The sequence below is a fragment of the Camelina sativa genome, chromosome 11 (assembly GCF_000633955.1).
Source record: "Camelina sativa cultivar DH55 chromosome 11, Cs, whole genome shotgun sequence".
In the NCBI taxonomy this organism is placed as follows: Eukaryota; Viridiplantae; Streptophyta; class Magnoliopsida; order Brassicales; family Brassicaceae; genus Camelina; species Camelina sativa.
Window position 1 is genome coordinate 3,392,610 of NC_025695.1, and position 17,756 is coordinate 3,410,365.

Here is a 17,756-nt window from a genome sequence, read left to right on the forward strand (position 1 = left end):
CTCCTCGTAAGCTCCATGTTATGTTCTTCCCTTTCATGGCTCATGGCCATATGATACCAACTGTAGACATGGCTAAGCTTTTCTCTAGCAGAGGAGCCAAATCCACAATCCTTACCACACCTCTCAACGCCAAGATCCTCCAAAAACCAATCGACGCTTTCAAGAACCTGAATCCGGGTCTCGAAATCGACATCCAGATCTTCGACTTCCCTTGCGTGCAGCTCGGGTTACCAGAAGGATGCGAAAACATTGATTTCTTCACCGCAGACAACAATGTTGATAGACAAGATCATATGACCTTAAAGTTCTTTTCGTCGACAAGGTTTTTCAAAGACCAGCTTGAGAAGCTCCTCCATACAACGAGACCGGATTGTCTTATCGCCGACATGTTCTTCCCCTGGGCAACTGAAGCTGCTGAGAAGTTCAATGTGCCAAGACTTGTGTTCCACGGCGTTGGCTACTTCCCTTTATGCTCTATATATTGCATCAGAGTGCATAACCCACAAAACACAGTAGCTTCGAGTTGTGAGCAATTTGTGATCCCTGATCTCCCTGGGAACATAGTGATAAGTAAAGACCAGATTGCAGACTGTCATGGAGAAAGCGAGATGGGGAAGTTTATGACTGAGGTTAGGGAATCGGAAGTGAAGAGCTCAGGAGTTGTCGTGAATAGTTTTTATGAGCTTGAACCGGATTAAGCCGACTTTTACAAAAGTTTTATACAAAAGAGATCTTGGCATATCGGTCCGCTCTCTGTTTACAGCAGAGGATTTGAGGAGAAGGCTGGGAGAGGAAAGAAAGCGAGCATTGACGAGGTAGAATGCCTGAAATGGCTCGACTCCAAAGAACCAGATTCGGTCATTTACATTTCCTTTGGGAGTGTGGCTTGCTTCAAGAACGAGCAGCTGATAGAGATCGCTGCAGGATTAGAAGCTTGTGGCACAAATTTCATCTGGGTTGTTAGGAAAAGCACAGGTATTGAAACTAACTTTTGAAACAATTGCAGCCTACTGTTATATAATTGTATGTTTGGGTTTATCTGTTTAGCGTCTGAAACAAAACTTGTATTAATAGCTGACGAAGAAGAATGGTTACTAGAAGGGTTCGAAGAGAGGGCGAAAGGTAAAGGTTTGATAATAAGAGGATGGGCACCACAGGTGCTGATACTTGACCACCAAGCTACCGGTGGGTTTGTGACTCATTGCGGCTGGAACTCGCTTCTTGAAGGATTGGCTGCAGGGCTACCGATGGTGACATGGCCGGTTGGAGCGGAGCAATTCTACAACGAGAAACTGGTTACGCAAGTGCTCAGAACGGGAGTTAGCGTGGGAGCGAAAATGCATTTTAGGAGTACTGGAGATTCCATTAGCAGAGAGAAAGTGGATAAAGCGGTGAGGGAGGTGTTGGCTGGGGAAGAGGCAGAGGAGAGGCGGGGACGAGCAAAGAAGCTGGCGAAGATGGCTAAAGCAGCCGTGGAAGAAGGAGGGTCTTCTTTCAACGAGCTAAACACTTTCATAGAAGAGTTTAGCTCGTAATCAGCAAAGACAGATTTGAATAGCTTCATTTAAGAGCTCATCAGTGGGAGATTGAAGAGTAGTTAGACTCTGCTTGGTCTACTTGTGCAACAATAACATATATGTATCAAATACCATTTGTCTTCAGTTCTGAGTCTACGAAATGTTACTCCTAAAGTAAAAAAATTTAGCTTCTGAAAGCCAAAAATTGACATATATATATACTTATATCAATGGAATAAATAGATTTTGCTATCAACTATGGAAGATTCAAGGGATCTACTCCATCACTGCTGCTTCCTAGCTATATAGAGTTCTCGGCTTCCGGTTTGATCTGCAGCTCAGCCCTTACAACGTTTCCCGTTGTAAGGATCCCAATCTTGTTGGGCGGAAGCAACAACAAAAAAAACAATGTGTTTAGAAACTGAAAAGACCAAAACCAAATCAAACTGCAGAAAGAAGACAAAAAGACTGTGACTAAATGAGATTCTCACCAGTTTTCCATCTACATCCACAACTGGTAATCTTCGGAACTTTGTTTCCAGAAGCAACCTGGAGACCAAAAAGTTGGAGACATAGTAAGCAACGTTGCTCATAATGCCACTAGGAAAATCGGATTAACTCGTTCCTCCTAAGCTTCTACCAATTTACCTGGCTGCATCTTCTAAATTGGTAGAATCACGAACAACGAGAGGAGAAGGTGTCATCAAATCTCCAACGACTTTTCCATATGTCTTACTTATCAGTTTCTGGAGTTCATTGGACGTCTGGCGAAAAGAGAATTCAAAGTATCATAAGTAAACTTCATTCACAGGAGTTTGATGCAAATGAGAGAAACACAAGTCCTCAAAGAAAGCAAACCATAAAAGGATAAGGAGAAACATACTTTCCAGGTACTTTCCGTCTGACCAGCCTCCCTACTAACCTAGCCACCTGTTCACTGTCAGCTAAAGCTTCTTTGGTTTCCGAAACAAGTTTCCAATCCCACAAATCAACAGACAGGATCTCAGGGGATTTGATGACTTGGCCATATTGTGCTAGCCATCTTTCTTCCTCGCTTGAACGAGCATCTAGTAAAGAAACTATGAGCATCAAAGCTAAGAATATGAGCCAAGGAAAGAAAATTATTGAAGTAAAGATTCCCGTACAACATTACAGGCTAGTTAATCATTCAACATTGGGATCAGCTTACGAGAGAACAATACCATACAGCACGAGGAATAAGGATATATTTAGCTTTACGTATTGATAAGCATAACCAAGAGCAGAATGAAAGCAAATGACAAGGACATAAGGAGATAAAAACCTTCACTGAAGTTGTCTTCCTGTGGATCAAAATCCTCTTCAGGAATCCATTCTCCGTCTTCAAGTTCCTCAGCCTCATCGTCTCCTGGAGACCAAACGCAATTGTAGCTTCTCTCCTAAAATTTCAAACTTGAAGAGCAAATTGATTCCAAAGTTTGCAATTATAAAAGGCTAATAAGCACTATCCCAGGCAAAGACCATTAGCTGACAACATATGATGATCCTGAGTACTTTCCCCTGAAGTCATCTTATAGCTGGAATAACTGGGCTCTTGTTTATAACCAGCCAAATAAAGTTCGATAAGTGCATCTTCCACCCTGATCCAAAGGAAAATATAATAATTCATAGGCCATATGATGAAGAAACATATATAAGTTTGACAATAAAAGATATAATACCTACCATGAGGAAGGGCGTTGAGGATGTTCAGGTTCCTGGTCATTTGAGGACCCTGTTGGATCTTACGAGCAAATAACGTGTCTATCAGTTTGTCTATCGATGTATTATAGATGCTATGCAATAATTCACCAGAGCACTACATGTAAACTTACCTGAAGGAGCTTCTCCAGGATTACTCAGTGAAACTTTATACTCACTTTCTACATTCTCAGCCTGATGAAGAGCATACTTTCTGTTTGAGTCATCTTCGGATAGATCACAAGTGACGATATCTACAGGACCACCAGACTCTTCATATTCCAAGCGAACATATTCGCCATTCTCATGCTTGTAGTAACGACCATCCTTGCTACAATAATACCAACCAGCATTTGGATCATGATAAAACCCACTACTGCGATTCACAAAACATGAAGTTAGCATCCAAAAACCAATACAAATTATCAAAAACATTCCTAGGCATGTGCAAGGTGAGCTGTTAGTTAAATTCGAATCAAGCATCAATCTCAATAAAGTATCAGCCTTTTTTCATCACTCCTTAAAACTAAATAGCAGATACACTGCAATATCCTTATATTGTAAGATTATGAAAGATCCAAGCTTTTAAGTAACACAAAGACATCATCAGACCTAAACAGCGAGCCAAGGTTCCTGGTCGTTGGGTTCCTGCTGCAACTCTTTATCGTCGTCGGACATGGGGATTAACTTTGCAGGAATCTCAACGACACAACCAACGAAAAGATTGATAAAACCAAAAAGCCCTGGAGGAGGACAGTCAAAAAGATCACTACTTTGACGATGATTTAGTAATCCGCTCGTCAAATTTGGTTTCAGAAACACGATTTAACTTCTGTTGAATAGAGTTTGGTGGTGGTGAGCCAAACCGATGAGCAAAACCATCATGTTTCCGTTCCCAATCCAATTAACGGTTTATCGTTAAAAACCGGAGGGTTCCGGTTTAGGTTTATTTGTAGTGCATTTATCTTAAATAATTTTATATTTAAAAAACGGCACTACTCTGATTAAATAGTTTATTGAAAACAGGTGCACCCAAATTTCTTTAATTTATTTGTCAACTATAAATATCATTTTTATTTGTCAATGAACAACACTCACTAGTCAAAATAATCCTTAAAACCCAATTTTAATATTTTATTTGACATAAATCGAATTGTCTTCATATATATTTATCTTATAATGGTTGGGATCTTATCTCGGTTTACCAGAAAGTTTGGGTGGAACTAAAATGAAGATTTTTGCCTTTGTTCGAAATAGGATGCAGAGTCGGACGAATGGTTGGACAGCAAAATTGCTTTCAAAATAGANCATCCAGATCTTCGACTTCCCTTGCGTGCAGCTCGGGTTACCAGAAGGATGCGAAAACATTGATTTCTTCACCGCAGACAACAATGTTGATAGACAAGATCATATGACCTTAAAGTTCTTTTCGTCGACAAGGTTTTTCAAAGACCAGCTTGAGAAGCTCCTCCATACAACGAGACCGGATTGTCTTATCGCCGACATGTTCTTCCCCTGGGCANATTGTCTTCATATATATTTATCTTATAATGGTTGGGATCTTATCTCGGTTTACCAGAAAGTTTGGGTGGAACTAAAATGAAGATTTTTGCCTTTGTTCGAAATAGGATGCAGAGTCGGACGAATGGTTGGACAGCAAAATTGCTTTCAAAATAGAGAAGGGAAGTGATGATACAGTCTGTGGCGACTGCAGTTCCGACGTTTGTGATGTCATGTTTCCGGTTACCGAAGACAATTACATCCAAACTCACTAGTGCAGTGGTAAATTTTTGGTGGAGTTCCAATGGCCAGACGAGAGGCATGCATTGGTTAGCTTGGGATAGGTTGTGTGTTAGTAAGCAATTGGGGGTGGCTAGGATTCAGGAATGTTGATGATTTTAACTCGGCTTTGTTGGCTAAACAATTGTGGCGACTGCTTGAGGTTCCAGACTCCCTGTTTGCCAAAGTTTTTAAAAGTAGGTACTATAGGAATACACACCCACTGGATCCAATTCGGTCTTATTCTCCATCGTATGGGTGGAGGAGTATTTGTTCTGCTCGCGCTCTGGTAAACAAAGGACTTATTAAAAGGGTTGGCACGGAAGATTCCGTCTCAATATGGACTGACCCCTGGATACCAGCTCAATTCCCGAGACCAGCGTTATGCAAGGGTCCTTTTAAGGATCCCAATCTCCAATTGACTCACTTAATTGATCGTCGAACAAATACTTGGCGAATGGATATGCTCAACGAGCATTTTGATCCCCTGGATGTCGCTTTGATAAGAGCATTACCTTTAGGAAGCATTCAAAGGGAAGACCAGTTAGATTGACATTATACGAAAAATAGAAAATACACAGTTAAGTCTGGTTACCTTTTGGCTCGTCGGGAAGTACCTGGAACTTTCCAAGCACCTGGTTGTGGACCGGAGATTACCTCCCTCCTGGCCAGTGTTTGGCAGGTTCGTTGTCCACCAAAAATTCAACATTTTATGTGGCAAGTTTTATCGAGGTGTATTTCGGTCTCGACAAATTTGAAAAAGCGGGGCATTGCCTGCGATCTGGGCTGTGCACGGTGTGGTGCTGAGGAGGAAACGGTAAATCATGCCATATTTGTTTGTCCTCCAGCTCGACAGGTTTGGGCTTTAGCAAACGTACCAGTGGGGGCTATTTCCTTTCCCACGGAGTCCGTATATGCAAATGTGGATCATTTTCTGGGCAACAATAACCCTGCGTCTCAGGTTTCAATGTTCCCCTGGCTTATGTGGTATATTTGGAAAGTAAGGAATGCACGAGTTTATGAAAATATTGTTGAGCGTCCTGAGGATAGTCTTGGTAGCGGAAGGTGAGGCTTTGTCGTGGCAGCAAGCTCAGGTAGAGAGTGAGGGTATGGATTCGACCTCTATCACTCTCGCTCCAGACCCCCGACAGAGGGTAGCCACTACTAATCTTCCTGTGTCTTTTTCGGGTTATCGTTGTTTCGTTGATGGATCATGGAAAGCGGGTGACCCGCTCGCTGGTGCGGGATGGGTTTGTTCGTCGTTTCAGGACACGCCGCCATTTCGAGGAGCCACTAATTTCTCACGGAGTCTCTCCCCCTTATATGCAGAAGTAGAAGCTTTCATTTGGGCGATGCGGTGTATGATCGGACATGATTGCAGAGATGTGGCGTTTTTTACAGACTCTTCAGACTTAGTGAAGATGGTGTCTTCTCCTACGGACTGGCCAGCTTTCTCGGCGTATCTTGATGACATCAAGACTGACTAGGAAGAATTTTCATCTTTATCTTTATCTTTTATCTCTAGAATTGCAAATGTAAGTGCAGATTCTCTGGCATGCAAAGCGCGTGTTTATCTGCATCATGTTTTGTTTGTAAATAATTTCCCACCCAATTGGCTCGTTTGAGCTAATCTTTTGTTGACAAAAATATATATATATATATATATATATATATTTATCTTATAATGTTTTATCTAACAAATTTAATTATGACTTCTTGAAAGTATCTCGCTCATTGTCTAATTCATGGCTACCAATAATTAGAGAAACACTAAACTCAAGAGCAATTTGTTTAGTTAATAGTACTTAATAACCATGCGCTTAAAAAGCTCTAAAAATCGTGTGTTGGGATGTCGTAGGAACCACACAGACAGGTTGGACCTCGAAAGTGGCAAAGGAAGAGAGAATATATGTGAATTACTATATGTTGCAATGGGAAGGATTCTAGCGTCCGAGCAACGGGAGAGCTGGACCACCGCTGTTGGAACGCTATTTTACTCGATTTTACCAGCTGGTGAGCTTCGTGATAGCTAGACCGCTGGTGGTAGACCATCATTTTACTCGATTTTACCAGCTATCGAGCTTCAGAATAGCTAGACCACCGGTATTAGACCATAGTTGTTAATGTGGCAAATGTGATATTTTCTCAGCTTTGAAATTGACTAATCATCACATCCATTTATTCCCTTAATTTTTGGGACTAAACGAATAGATTTTCTAAACATACAATATTCCTCTTTTCAACCAAATATCAAAGCTCTCGAACTTCAAAGATTACTAGCTTATTCTTAGAAGCTTTAGTTAGGTCAACTAGTATTGAGACCATGTTGGTTCTTCCTTTACTCCCAAACATGTGCCACGCATACATATATGGTGGAGCAGAGGGTGTGAAAGCCCAAATAATTCCATGCCCGGTGGAAATTTGGAAGTGAGAGCCAACGACGAATGGGTAGCATTACTGAAACAACGGTACGGAGAGAGACTGGGCGGTGAAACAAAATGTATTGAGTTGAATAGGTTGATGGAAGAGCTTCAGTTTGTTAAATTGCAAAAAGAGAATGGATCAAAGTAATTAAGTAAAGCTGAATTTATTGAAAGTTAAGGAACAACGTTTTTGTAATTCTGTTGGTTTGAGTTACATAAAAATTAGTATGAATTAGTATTGTATTTGTTCATTCAAGTTTCCAATTAAAGAATGACCTTTGTAGTTGGTACTATTGGTAAAAGGAATGTGAAGTTAGGTTCTTGAGGCATGAGAGGACACAAAATCCAACAATAGTTCCGTTTTCTAGTTTTGTTCGTTCTGTTAAAACAAAGAACAAGAGAACCACAAGGATTCCACTTAGATTTGGTACACACCAATATCATTTCTAACTTTTCTTTTTAAAATTCTAATAATTTCAGAGAAAATTCATTACAGGCATTTTATTTGATTAGCATTAAACTATCTGTAACAAATAATTTTTTTTTTTCAATGGATTCTGCAGTAAAGTTTTTTTTGGTTTCGTTATCTCGATCAGCCACATGACTCACACTGATAAAAAGAGACAAAAACATGCAGTACATCTTAAGTCTCAAAAGTCTAAGAGGCGAATTGCAATATACGTTCTTCATGTACCTCACTTTTCTCTATTGCAATTCGCAAAGACCCAAATTGACCAAGACAAGTAAGTAAAGTAACCCCAATACATTTAAGCAAAATAATAATATAAATCATTAATTAACATTACACGTAGAGGAAAACATCAAGTAAAAAACCAAAACGTTAATTAATTTATTAGGAAGAGAAATAGAAGATCCCGTAACTGATTTACAAGTTACAAGGTTTTGGATTCCGAAAGACCTTTGAAAAGTGATCTCATAGATTACAACTCTGGCACGTTAGGAGAGGAAGTAAAGTACCAAAGAAACCAAAACTATACACGTATGTAAAGACGTCACTGTCCTCAAATATGTTTTTTACCCATCATTATCCAAACTCCCGTGATTTATATACGTTGTATAGATACTTATTATAGATTATCAAACCACAATAATCTATAGTGAGTGATTATCATTATCTTAGTCAATTAGTTTCACTTTTTCTCCATTTAAAAAAAAAAACAAAGTTCAAAATAATTACTTCTCAAAAGTGATTTATACAAATTACAAAGGACCTAGAAAACCGATCCTAAATAGTGACGTATGTAAACACGTCACAACCCATTATATAAGATATCCAAGAAATCCCACCCATGATACAAGCTTCCTTCCATATGGATTTTATGCTATATATAGACGATATGTACAAACTGCTAAAACCATTCAACACGACACCAAACCATCACTTCAAGATCTCTAGCTCATTTCACATAATTAGTTTTCTTTAGTTTCTGAGAACATCTCATTTTCTTTTCGACCAAAGTCAAACATGGGTAGTGATCATCCTCCTCATAAGCTCCATGTTATGTTCTTCCCTTTCATGGCTCATGGCCATATGATACCAACTGTAGACATGGCTAAGCTTTTCTCAAGCAGAGGAGCCAAATCCACCATCCTCACCACACCTCTCAACGCCAAGATCCTCCAAAAACCAATCGACGCTTTCAAGAACCTGAATCCGGGTCTCGAAATCGACATCCAGATCTTCGACTTCCCTTGCGTGCGGCTCGGGTTACCAGAAGGATGCGAAAACGCTGATTTCTTCACCGCAGACAACAATATTGATAGACAAGATCTGTCCTTAAAGTTCCTTTTGTCCACAAGGTTTTTCAAAGACCAGCTTGAGAAGCTCCTCCAGACAACGAGACCGGATTGTCTTATCGCCGACATGTTCTTCCCCTGGGCTACTGAAGCTGCTGAGAAGTTCAATGTGCCAAGACTTGTGTTCCACGGCACTGGCTACTTCTCTTTATGCTCTGATTATTGCATCAGAGTGCATAACCCACAAAACACAGTAGCTTCGAGTTGTGAGCCTTTTGTGATCCCTGATCTCCCCGGGAACATAGTGATCACTAAAGGCCAGATCGGAGACCGTCATGGAGAAAGCGAGATGGGGAAGTTTATGGCTGAGGTTAGGGAATCGGAAGTGAAGAGCTCAGGAGTTGTTGTGAATAGTTTTTACGAGCTTGAACCGGATTACGCCGATTTTTACAAAAGTTTTGTACAAAAGAGATCTTGGCATATCGGTCCGCTCTCTCTTTACAGCAGAGGATTTGAGGAGAAGGCTGGGAGAGGAAAGAAAGCGAGCATTGATGAGGTTGAATGCCTCAAATGGCTTGATTCCAAGAAACCAGATTCAGTCATTTACATTTCCTTTGGGAGTGTGGCTTGCTTCAAGAACGAGCAGCTGATAGAGATCGCTGCAGGATTAGAAGCTTGTGGAACAAATTTCATCTGGGTTGTTAGGAAAAGCACAGGTATTGAAATTAACTATTTAAACAATAACAGGCTATATAATTGCATTTTTGGGTTTATCTGTTTTGAGTCTGAAACAAAACTTGGTATGAATAGGTGACAAAGAAGAATGGTTACCAGAAGGGTTCGAAGAGAGGGTGAAAGGTAAAGGTATGATAATAAGAGGTTGGGCTCCACAGGTGCTGATACTTGACCACCAAGCAACCGGTGGGTTTGTGACTCATTGCGGCTGGAACTCGCTTCTTGAAGGAGTGGCTGCAGGGCTACCGATGGTGACATGGCCGGTTGGAGCAGAGCAATTCTACAATGAGAAATTGGTTACGCAAGTGCTCAGAACAGGAGTGAGCGTGGGAGCAAAAAAGCATGTTAGGAGTACTGGAGATTTCATTAGCAGAGAAAAAGTGGATAAAGCGGTGAGGGAGGTGTTGGCTGGGGAAGAGGCAGAGAAGAGGCGAGGACGAGCAAAGAAGCTGGCGAAGATGGCTAAAGCAGCCGTGGAAGAAGGAGGGTCTTCCTTCAACGAGCTAAACACTTTCATAGAAGAGTTTAGCTCGTAATCAGCAAAGACAGATTTGGATAGCTTCATTGAAGAGCTCATCAGTGGGAGATTGAAGAGTAGTTAGACTCTGCTTGGTCTACTTGTGCTACAATAAAATATATGTATCAAATACCATTTGTCTTCAGTTCTGAGTCTGAGAAATGTTACTCCTAAAGTAAAAAAATTTAGTTTCTGAAAGCCAAAAATTGACATATATATATATATATATATATATATACTTATATCAATGGAATAAATAGATTTTGCTATCAACAATGGAAGATTCAAGGAACTAGTATTAGTGTGCGTCTAGTTGAGTGTACAGTAGTTGTTAAGGAACCACTCTCTGATTTTTACCAACTACTACATAATCACTCCACCTACTACTACATGGGCATGCTCGACACTAGACTATAACTTAACTCTCTTCAAGTAAACAAAAACAATTAGTTCCTAGTCACATCCTCCCCATGCATGGACTCCCATTACTGGTCACAATAATTATAACCGTCACAAGTGTTAAAAAGCTTTCTCATTTTCCCTTCCTTTGTGTGTGTTGTTTTCTTGGATCTGGCTTTGGAGGGACTAGCCTTCTGGAATTCGCTCCTCCAGTCGCTTCACCCTTTCTCTCAAGCTCTCAACCTCCTTCTTGTATTCCTTGATGGTTTCATCTAGCACCTTGTTCCATTGTAGAAGCAGCTTGTTATGTTTATGCGCCAGGCGAAGAGCGTTTGAAGTGAATGAACCCTCAAAGGGTTGGAAACAAAAACGTTCATTTCCACAGGCGGAAGGATCTCGAGGAGGCTCACCCTCATGAGATGGACCCGTTTGAGATGTGTCTTGATGAGATGGATTAGCGGTTGCTTTCTCCTTTTGTCGTTGTGCTTTGTAACGGGCTACGATGGGTGGGTCGGTACATGCGTTGTAGAGCGACTCCTCACTAGGAATGAAGATGATGTTGTCCCTTGAACGAATGGATGTGATATCTTGCTTTGGGAGTATGATCTTCCTTTCAACCTTGAGAGCGGTGTAAAACTGGTAGACATATGATGAGGCCCCGCACATCCTACCAATATCGGGTCGGTGCAATGTCCTAGATCGATCTTGCAAAAATTGGTGTGATCAATCCCTTCTTCACAAAGTTTCACTCGAAAAACCCATAAAACTATATATGAATGCAAAAGATACTATAATGGCACAAGAATACATAGCTTATTATCTCTCACAAGCATCTTTACCGCAATCACAACTCTTTGATTTAAACAAGAAATATACAGACCTCGAAATCCTGAGAAACGGTGTCGTAGAAGCTTGAAGACGGAACAGTCTTATCAAACTGCGGAACTGGAGCAGAGGATGCTAATGCGCCAATTGCAATATGCGGATACTGTAGCCTGACGAACCACGCTGCAAGCACTGCCTTAGGAAATGGAGTACAACAGATGAGAGAGAGAGAGTATTGGAGTGTAGTAATAAGAAGTGACCAATTGACTGGAATTTTGTAAGCTTACTTCCACCATAAGTAAGAACCACCAAACATGATGACAGGAGATGCTTATAGATTCTGCTTCAAGCTTCTTATCAAGATTGCGTAATCCAGCGTTCAGAGGTATCTCGTTTTCTTGGCTGACCTGGGCGGCTAGACTCTCCATAGAATCTATGCTGCAAATATATATAAAAAAACGAGACAAAACAGCGAAGCATTAGTGTTGTTAAGTTAGATACGAGATGCACTTTTGCAAAAACTTTTACTTCAATAAAAAACAAGAAGAGCCTGGAACAACAATACAGGACCACTAAATTCCCAGGATGCACTCTAGGAAAAGAAGCACATGGCTCTAAGCAAGATTATTATTACCAAACTCGATTAGTCTGAAACAAAAAGAGTAACAGAGGCTAAGCTCTTAGCCAGCAACAATAATAACTGTAAACACATTACACAATTGGTAATAAGCATTACATACAGTTTACACTAATGATTTGGGAAAGATAAAGAGCTGCTGATCCAAACGAGTTGACTCAGGGAGGTGGTGACGGTTGAGAAGAGAGAGAGAGTTGAGTCGAGGAAGAGCGAGTTTGAACGCGAGAGAGAAGAGTCGAGGTGATTAATTGAATTATGAATCTTGTTTTTTTTGGCCCAAGTTTTTAGTCGGAAACATCTAATTTTGGCCGGAGTTGCGAGATCGAATCTAGGGTTTCGGAAAAGGAAAGAGCTTCGACATCAACTTTTGCCGAGAAGAGGCGGTGGTGGGGAGGAGAGTGTTTGCCGCTCTGGATGGTTCTGTCGTATGAATAGCAAAGAAAACGGAAGAAAGAGAAAGTGAAGCGAGATAATTAGATTTGTTGTGCAATTAAATCAACAAAGTTCTTTAGTCCAGTGGTTAAGTAGCTTGCCCAATGTCTTTATTGGTGCTGGGTTCGAGTCCCAGTTTTATAGTTGACTTTATTTTTTTTGGTCGGTTGACTAGAGGATGTGCTTTTTTTGGTCAAGTCAATCAAAGTTAACCAAAATGAATGATTACTTGCATCATTACTGTAAATAGAGGATTATTCTGATAGTTGACGAACAAATCAACTTTTTTCATCAACTTTATTAAACCAATTAAGTGCCAAAAAAATCCAACAAGTTGCTTTTCTTTTTAACTTCTCCTTAATAGTAAACTAGATCGCAAATCAACTACATACATCTTAGAACTAAATACATCCTAAAAGATAAATAAAGAAATATTTAATTTGATAAAATTTGGTCTTTATAGGTCTAAAACCCTTTGTGTTCAAACATAACATCAACGCTTGTCGTCTCTCTCCATCTGCTCAATAACTTGGATACGAACTTCCAATGTCTTTTATAGAGATTTACACACTATGTCCAAAGGAACTCCACCTTTAATCAATTCAGCTGATGTAATACCGTTTCTTGTACCAGCTATGTTGAGTCTATGGATCTCATGTATGAAGTGCTCTTCCAAACACTGAAAAATCAATATATGCATCTCAATGAAATTCATTTCCACAATCCACCAAAATAAATTAAAAAATAATAATAATAAACAAGAAAAACCCACTAAATTCATTATTATATGATACTTGTCCCCAATTGATCTATCACAGATATATCCAACTGAAATAGTTGCAACATGAGCTCGCAATGGAATCGCGTAATTCATCAAAACCATGCTACCTACATATATAGAGATAGAAAATTTCATAGTGCTACTCCAAAAATATACAAATATGTCGGTGAATGAGATATACACTTACCTCCACAAACGAGGGCTATGCATGTAGACGCAAGTAACTGTTGTCGTCGTTCTTGAATAATGCTAATCGTAGAAGGCAAACTCTCTTCAGGGGGAAAGACAACAAGCAAAGTTGACTCAACCATGTATGATACCTCAATCCCGAAAGCTACAGCCAAAGATAGTAAAGCTTCCTACCACAAGTTTTTTACAATCTAAAACAAGGTTTCAAGCAATCATGTGCATCTCCACGTTTGAAAGTTTTTGACCCATGTTTGCAATATGGAACCATAGACCCAACAAAATTGCTCAGAGATGTATCTGATATCATCCTTGAACAATAAAGCTACAGAACAAATAATAAAAATCAGAAGTGAAAAATGACTGTTTATGCAATCTCTGAAAGCTTTTAAATTAGTTAAGAATGAAATTTGGAAGCTGACCTCCTTACTTTTTGCAGCAATAGCTATAAGATATAGTAAATTTCGTTTATTATGACCAAATATGTTCTTAACTTCTTTTTCAACCTTAACTTTAACACTCCCAATGTCATATGAAGAAGGCCTTGATTGGAAGTGCATATGAAAGATCTTTTTTAATTTTATCATCCAATCAATATTTATTAAAAAAAGCATAAGAGCATTTAGAATATTCCTCTATGCTCTCATTTGAAGCATTTACCAAGTATTTATCTCTAAAATATTAATATATACTAAAATAGTTTTATCTAATTAATTTATTTTGTAAAAAGTGTCAAAAATATTATGATTTCATAAAAGATTAATTTATTTGATATAAGATAATATTTATCAGTAACTTATTAATGTTATTATTTAATACATAAAAAGTATTAAATTAAAATAGAAATTATTAATTATTTATAGATATAAATATAGATACAATGTTTTATAAAAAATTATAATATATAATAAATATTTTTTAATTAATGTGTTATATTATATATATAGATTTTTTAAAATTATTCAATTACAATTTATAATATTTAAATGTATGAAAATATATTAAAATATTATATAGCAAGGAGTGATTATTAATTTTTCTAATTAAACATATTTAAATTATACTCTCTCTCTGTTTCACAAAGAGTGTCATTTTGACACAATGCACACAAATTAAGAAAATGATTTAAATTTCCATTTTACCCTTTATAAATACACTAAAACAATTTCTCTTTCTAATTAATAAGCTGAAATAGTACGGATAAAAATGAAATTTAATATTAAAAACTGTATTGAAAATATAAAATGACATTCTTTGTGTAACAAAAAAAACTGTGTCAAAATAACACTCTTTATGAAATAGAGGGAGTATATATTAAATATAAATTTAATATTTTATCACTGGACTGCTTCACCAATCAAAATGTGTTATATTAATCAGATCATGCTCTACTATCTTTGTCCCATTCAATAACTGATCCTAGATTCCGAAAACTCTAACAAAGTGACGTTGTAAATACGTCAGAAACCATTATGTTATGTATTAGTATAAGTGAATAACCCAAAATAGTCCCACCGCCCTCCATGTCGAGCTTATGCTATATATATTTATATTAGACGATGTGAATAAACTTCCTACAGCACAACCATTCAACACGACACGAAAACATCATGGGCCTGGGCTACTGAAGCTGCTGCGAAGTTCAATGTGCCAAGACTTGTGTTCCACGGCACTGGCTACTTCTCTTTATGCTCTGAATATTGCATCACAGTGCATAACCGTTACGTAGAAAGCGAGATGGGGAAGTTTATGGCTGAGGTTAGGGAATCAGAAGTGAAGAGCTCAGGAGTTGTTGTGAATAGTATTTACGAGCTTGAACCGGTACGCCCATTTTTACAAAAGTTTTGTACGAAGATGGCTAAAGCTGCCGTGGAAGAAGGAGGGTCTTCTTTCAACGATCTTAACAGTTTCATTAAAGAGTATAGCTCATAATCAGCAAAGACAGATTTCACTAGCTTCATTGAAGAGCTCAGTGAGAGATTGAAGAGTAGTTCGATTCTGCTTGGTCTACTTGTGCTACAATAAAATATATGTATCAAATACCATTTGTCTTCAGTTCTGAGCCTGAGAAATGTTACTCCTAAAGTAAAAAAAAATTAGCTTCTGAAAGCCAAAAATTGACATATATATATATATACTTATATCAATGGAATAAATAGATTTTGCTATCAACTATGGAAGATTCAAGGGATCTACTCCATCACTGCTGCTTCCTAGCTATGTAGAGCTCTCGGCTTCACGTTTGATCTGCAGCGCAGCCCTTACAACGTTTCCCCTTGTAAGGATCCCAATCTTGTTGGGCGGAAACAACAACAAAAAAAAACAATGTGTTTAGAAACTGAAAAGACCAAAACCAAATCAAACTGCAGAAAGAAAGACAACAAAATGAGATTCTCACAAGTTTTCCATCTGCATCCACAACTGGTAATCTTCGGAACTTTGTTTCCAGAAGCAACCTGGAGACCAAAAGATCTTGTAAGAAACGTTGCTCATAATGCCACTAGTTAAATCGGATAAAAACTCATTCCTTCTAAGCTTCTACCAATTACCTTGCTGCATCTTCTAAATTGGTAGAATCACGCACAACGAGAGGAGATGGTGTCATCAAATCTCCAACAACTTTTCCATATGTCTTACTTATCAGTTTCTGGAGTTCATTGAACGTCTGGCGAAAAAAGAATTCGAAATATCATAAGTAAAACTTCACTCCCAGGAGTTTGATGCAGATGAGAGAAACACACTAGTCCTAAAACAAAGCAAACCACAAACGGATAAGGAGATACATACCTTCCAGGTACTGTCGACATCAGGGAACAAGTTTGCATCACTTTGACTGCGGCCTAATGCAAAAGACAAAAGGTTAAGTTGTATTATACAAAGCCATAAAAACGTTCTGGACAATAAAACTAAACATAAAAAATATATGTGTCAACAAAACTAAGATCCATCAGATATGCAGAAGTGAAATCCTACAAAGAGATTATAGATTATGGCTCAACTCCTTAACTGATTTATAAAGAGTATTCCTTGTATGATATTATGAAACTGAAACCGTATATGGTGATCATCACTCACACCAACAGAAGATTAAAAAACTTACCAGAGATGGAGTCCAATGCGAGCAAATCGTAATCAGAAACAACACCAACCTACAGGATAAATTACAGCAGAGGAGTAAATAAGAATCTCAGATAGATAAATCATAATATTATAAGCCTCTAGATCCACTAAATCAGTAACTAAACCGAAGACGTTAGCTGTTTACGTAATCAATCACGAGTTTGTTGTTGTTTCAAGACTCTAAACAGAGAGGAAAGCAATGAGAAAAGAGATAAAAGTCTTTTTATTACCAGAGTCCAATCATCATCAATTACAGGCAATCCCGTGACTTTCTTCTCAACCAGAAGTTCCAATGCTGTTAAAGATAGCCACACGAGAGAACAAAGTTAGAGACATGATGGCAGAGAGATTAGAAGACTATTGTAGATAATTACCATCATCGACTGAGGTTGAAGGCTTGACAACATGCAAATTCTGTCTGGGTGTCATGAAATCTCCAACAGTGTAGCCTCCGTTTCGTGCCTGAGCCAAACAAAATCTCAAAGTTTCAATTTTTTTTTTCAATACTGGTAAAGCAAAAAAGAAAAGGGAAGGAGCGAGCAGCTTTGGACTCACCGGAACAGAGTTATTATTATTATTAACGCTGGCAGGAGCTGAGAAGAAGGCAGAGACGGCGATTGAAGGTGAAAAGGTGGAGGAGCGACGACGATTAGAGAAGGGAGGAGGAGAAAGAAGAGAGAAAGAAGTAGAAGAAGAAATCGGAAGATGATTGAGTGATGATGTAAGTAGCGGAACTCGCGTTATGGGCAGAGAATTGGATAAACTGATTGAACCCATAATCGGTTATCCTCTGTTTACTCTCACGGACTCCAATGAAAAAAAACTAATCTTTTTTTTATGAAATCTGAGAGAAGAAAGAAACAAAGGTAGAAAATTTTGGGAGAAAGGAGAGAGAAGAGATGGTGAAGAAGAAGAGGAAGAAGAGAAG

General features: G+C 38.6%; 4 protein-coding genes and 1 pseudogene across 7 annotated transcripts; 2 read left to right on the top strand and 3 right to left on the bottom strand.

Moving 5' to 3' along the window:
• Positions 1 to 1,616, top strand: part of LOC104727451 — a 3,677-nt pseudogene extending 2,061 nt beyond the window's left edge.
• On the bottom strand, positions 1,632 to 3,757 carry LOC109127646. Its single transcript, XM_019232729.1, has 8 exons — positions 3,371 to 3,757; positions 3,222 to 3,279; positions 3,018 to 3,136; positions 2,821 to 2,904; positions 2,401 to 2,584; positions 2,166 to 2,281; positions 2,009 to 2,066; positions 1,632 to 1,893 (listed from the first exon to the last, which is right to left on the bottom strand). The coding sequence occupies exons 1-6, from the start codon at positions 3,717 to 3,719 to the stop codon at positions 2,257 to 2,259; spliced, it is 819 nt and encodes a 272-aa protein (XP_019088274.1). The 5' UTR covers positions 3,720 to 3,757; the 3' UTR covers positions 1,632 to 1,893; positions 2,009 to 2,066; positions 2,166 to 2,256.
• On the top strand, positions 8,778 to 10,664 carry LOC104721390 (UDP-glycosyltransferase 73B3-like). The gene is made up of 2 exons (XM_019232728.1): positions 8,778 to 9,912; positions 10,007 to 10,664. The coding sequence occupies exons 1-2, from the start codon at positions 8,925 to 8,927 to the stop codon at positions 10,465 to 10,467; spliced, it is 1,449 nt and encodes a 482-aa protein (XP_019088273.1). The 5' UTR covers positions 8,778 to 8,924; the 3' UTR covers positions 10,468 to 10,664.
• LOC104721394 (lysosomal Pro-X carboxypeptidase-like) lies at positions 10,720 to 12,749 on the bottom strand. 4 transcript variants are annotated; one of them, XR_757015.2, is made up of 4 exons: positions 12,413 to 12,749; positions 12,243 to 12,320; positions 11,960 to 12,110; positions 10,720 to 11,864 (listed from the first exon to the last, which is right to left on the bottom strand). XR_757015.2 is itself a non-coding variant. In XM_010439364.2 (4 exons), the coding sequence occupies exons 2-4, from the start codon at positions 12,098 to 12,100 to the stop codon at positions 11,345 to 11,347; spliced, it is 489 nt and encodes a 162-aa protein (XP_010437666.1). In that variant the 5' UTR covers positions 12,101 to 12,110; positions 12,413 to 12,741; the 3' UTR covers positions 10,720 to 11,344. The 4 variants fall into 4 exon arrangements, 1 of the variants encoding a protein (XP_010437666.1); XR_757016.2 differs by lacking the exon at positions 12,243 to 12,320 and having other exon boundaries at positions 10,720 to 11,541; positions 11,728 to 11,864; positions 12,413 to 12,740; XM_010439364.2 differs by lacking the exon at positions 12,243 to 12,320 and having other exon boundaries at positions 10,720 to 11,551; positions 11,728 to 11,868; positions 12,413 to 12,741.
• LOC104721395 (CBS domain-containing protein CBSX2, chloroplastic-like) lies at positions 15,698 to 17,732 on the bottom strand. The gene is made up of 8 exons (XM_010439365.2): positions 17,384 to 17,732; positions 17,203 to 17,290; positions 17,059 to 17,123; positions 16,809 to 16,857; positions 16,496 to 16,548; positions 16,258 to 16,373; positions 16,107 to 16,164; positions 15,698 to 16,000 (listed from the first exon to the last, which is right to left on the bottom strand). The coding sequence occupies exons 1-8, from the start codon at positions 17,603 to 17,605 to the stop codon at positions 15,926 to 15,928; spliced, it is 726 nt and encodes a 241-aa protein (XP_010437667.1). The 5' UTR covers positions 17,606 to 17,732; the 3' UTR covers positions 15,698 to 15,925.

What these genes read in the sequence shown, in the direction of transcription:
- LOC104721395 (XM_010439365.2), bottom strand. Translation starts at nt 17,605, where the DNA reads ATGGGTTCAATCAGTTTATCCAATTCTCTGCCCATAACGCGAGTTCCG. An exon ending in ATAATAATAACTCTGTTCCG is followed by an intron (nt 17,291 to 17,383) that starts GTGAGTCCAAAG and finishes TGTTTGGCTCAG; the next exon opens with GCACGAAACGGAGGCTACAC. An exon ending in ATGTCGACAGTACCTGGAAG is followed by an intron (nt 16,374 to 16,495) that starts GTATGTATCTCC and finishes TTTTTTCGCCAG; the next exon opens with ACGTTCAATGAACTCCAGAA.
- LOC104721390 (XM_019232728.1), top strand. Translation starts at nt 8,925, where the DNA reads ATGGGTAGTGATCATCCTCCTCATAAGCTCCATGTTATGTTCTTCCCT. An exon ending in GGTTGTTAGGAAAAGCACAG is followed by an intron (nt 9,913 to 10,006) that starts GTATTGAAATTA and finishes TGGTATGAATAG; the next exon opens with GTGACAAAGAAGAATGGTTA.
- LOC109127646 (XM_019232729.1), bottom strand. Translation starts at nt 3,719, where the DNA reads ATGCTTGATTCGAATTTAACTAACAGCTCACCTTGCACATGCCTAGGA. An exon ending in TCCTGGAGAAGCTCCTTCAG is followed by an intron (nt 3,280 to 3,370) that starts GTAAGTTTACAT and finishes TTTGCTCGTAAG; the next exon opens with ATCCAACAGGGTCCTCAAAT. An exon ending in AGACGGAAAGTACCTGGAAA is followed by an intron (nt 2,282 to 2,400) that starts GTATGTTTCTCC and finishes TCTTTTCGCCAG; the next exon opens with ACGTCCAATGAACTCCAGAA.
- LOC104721394 (XM_010439364.2), bottom strand. Translation starts at nt 12,100, where the DNA reads ATGGAGAGTCTAGCCGCCCAGGTCAGCCAAGAAAACGAGATACCTCTG. An exon ending in GGTTCTTACTTATGGTGGAA is followed by an intron (nt 11,869 to 11,959) that starts GTAAGCTTACAA and finishes CCATTTCCTAAG; the next exon opens with GCAGTGCTTGCAGCGTGGTT. An exon ending in CCGTTTCTCAGGATTTCGAG is followed by an intron (nt 11,552 to 11,727) that starts GTCTGTATATTT and finishes AATTTTTGCAAG; the next exon opens with ATCGATCTAGGACATTGCAC.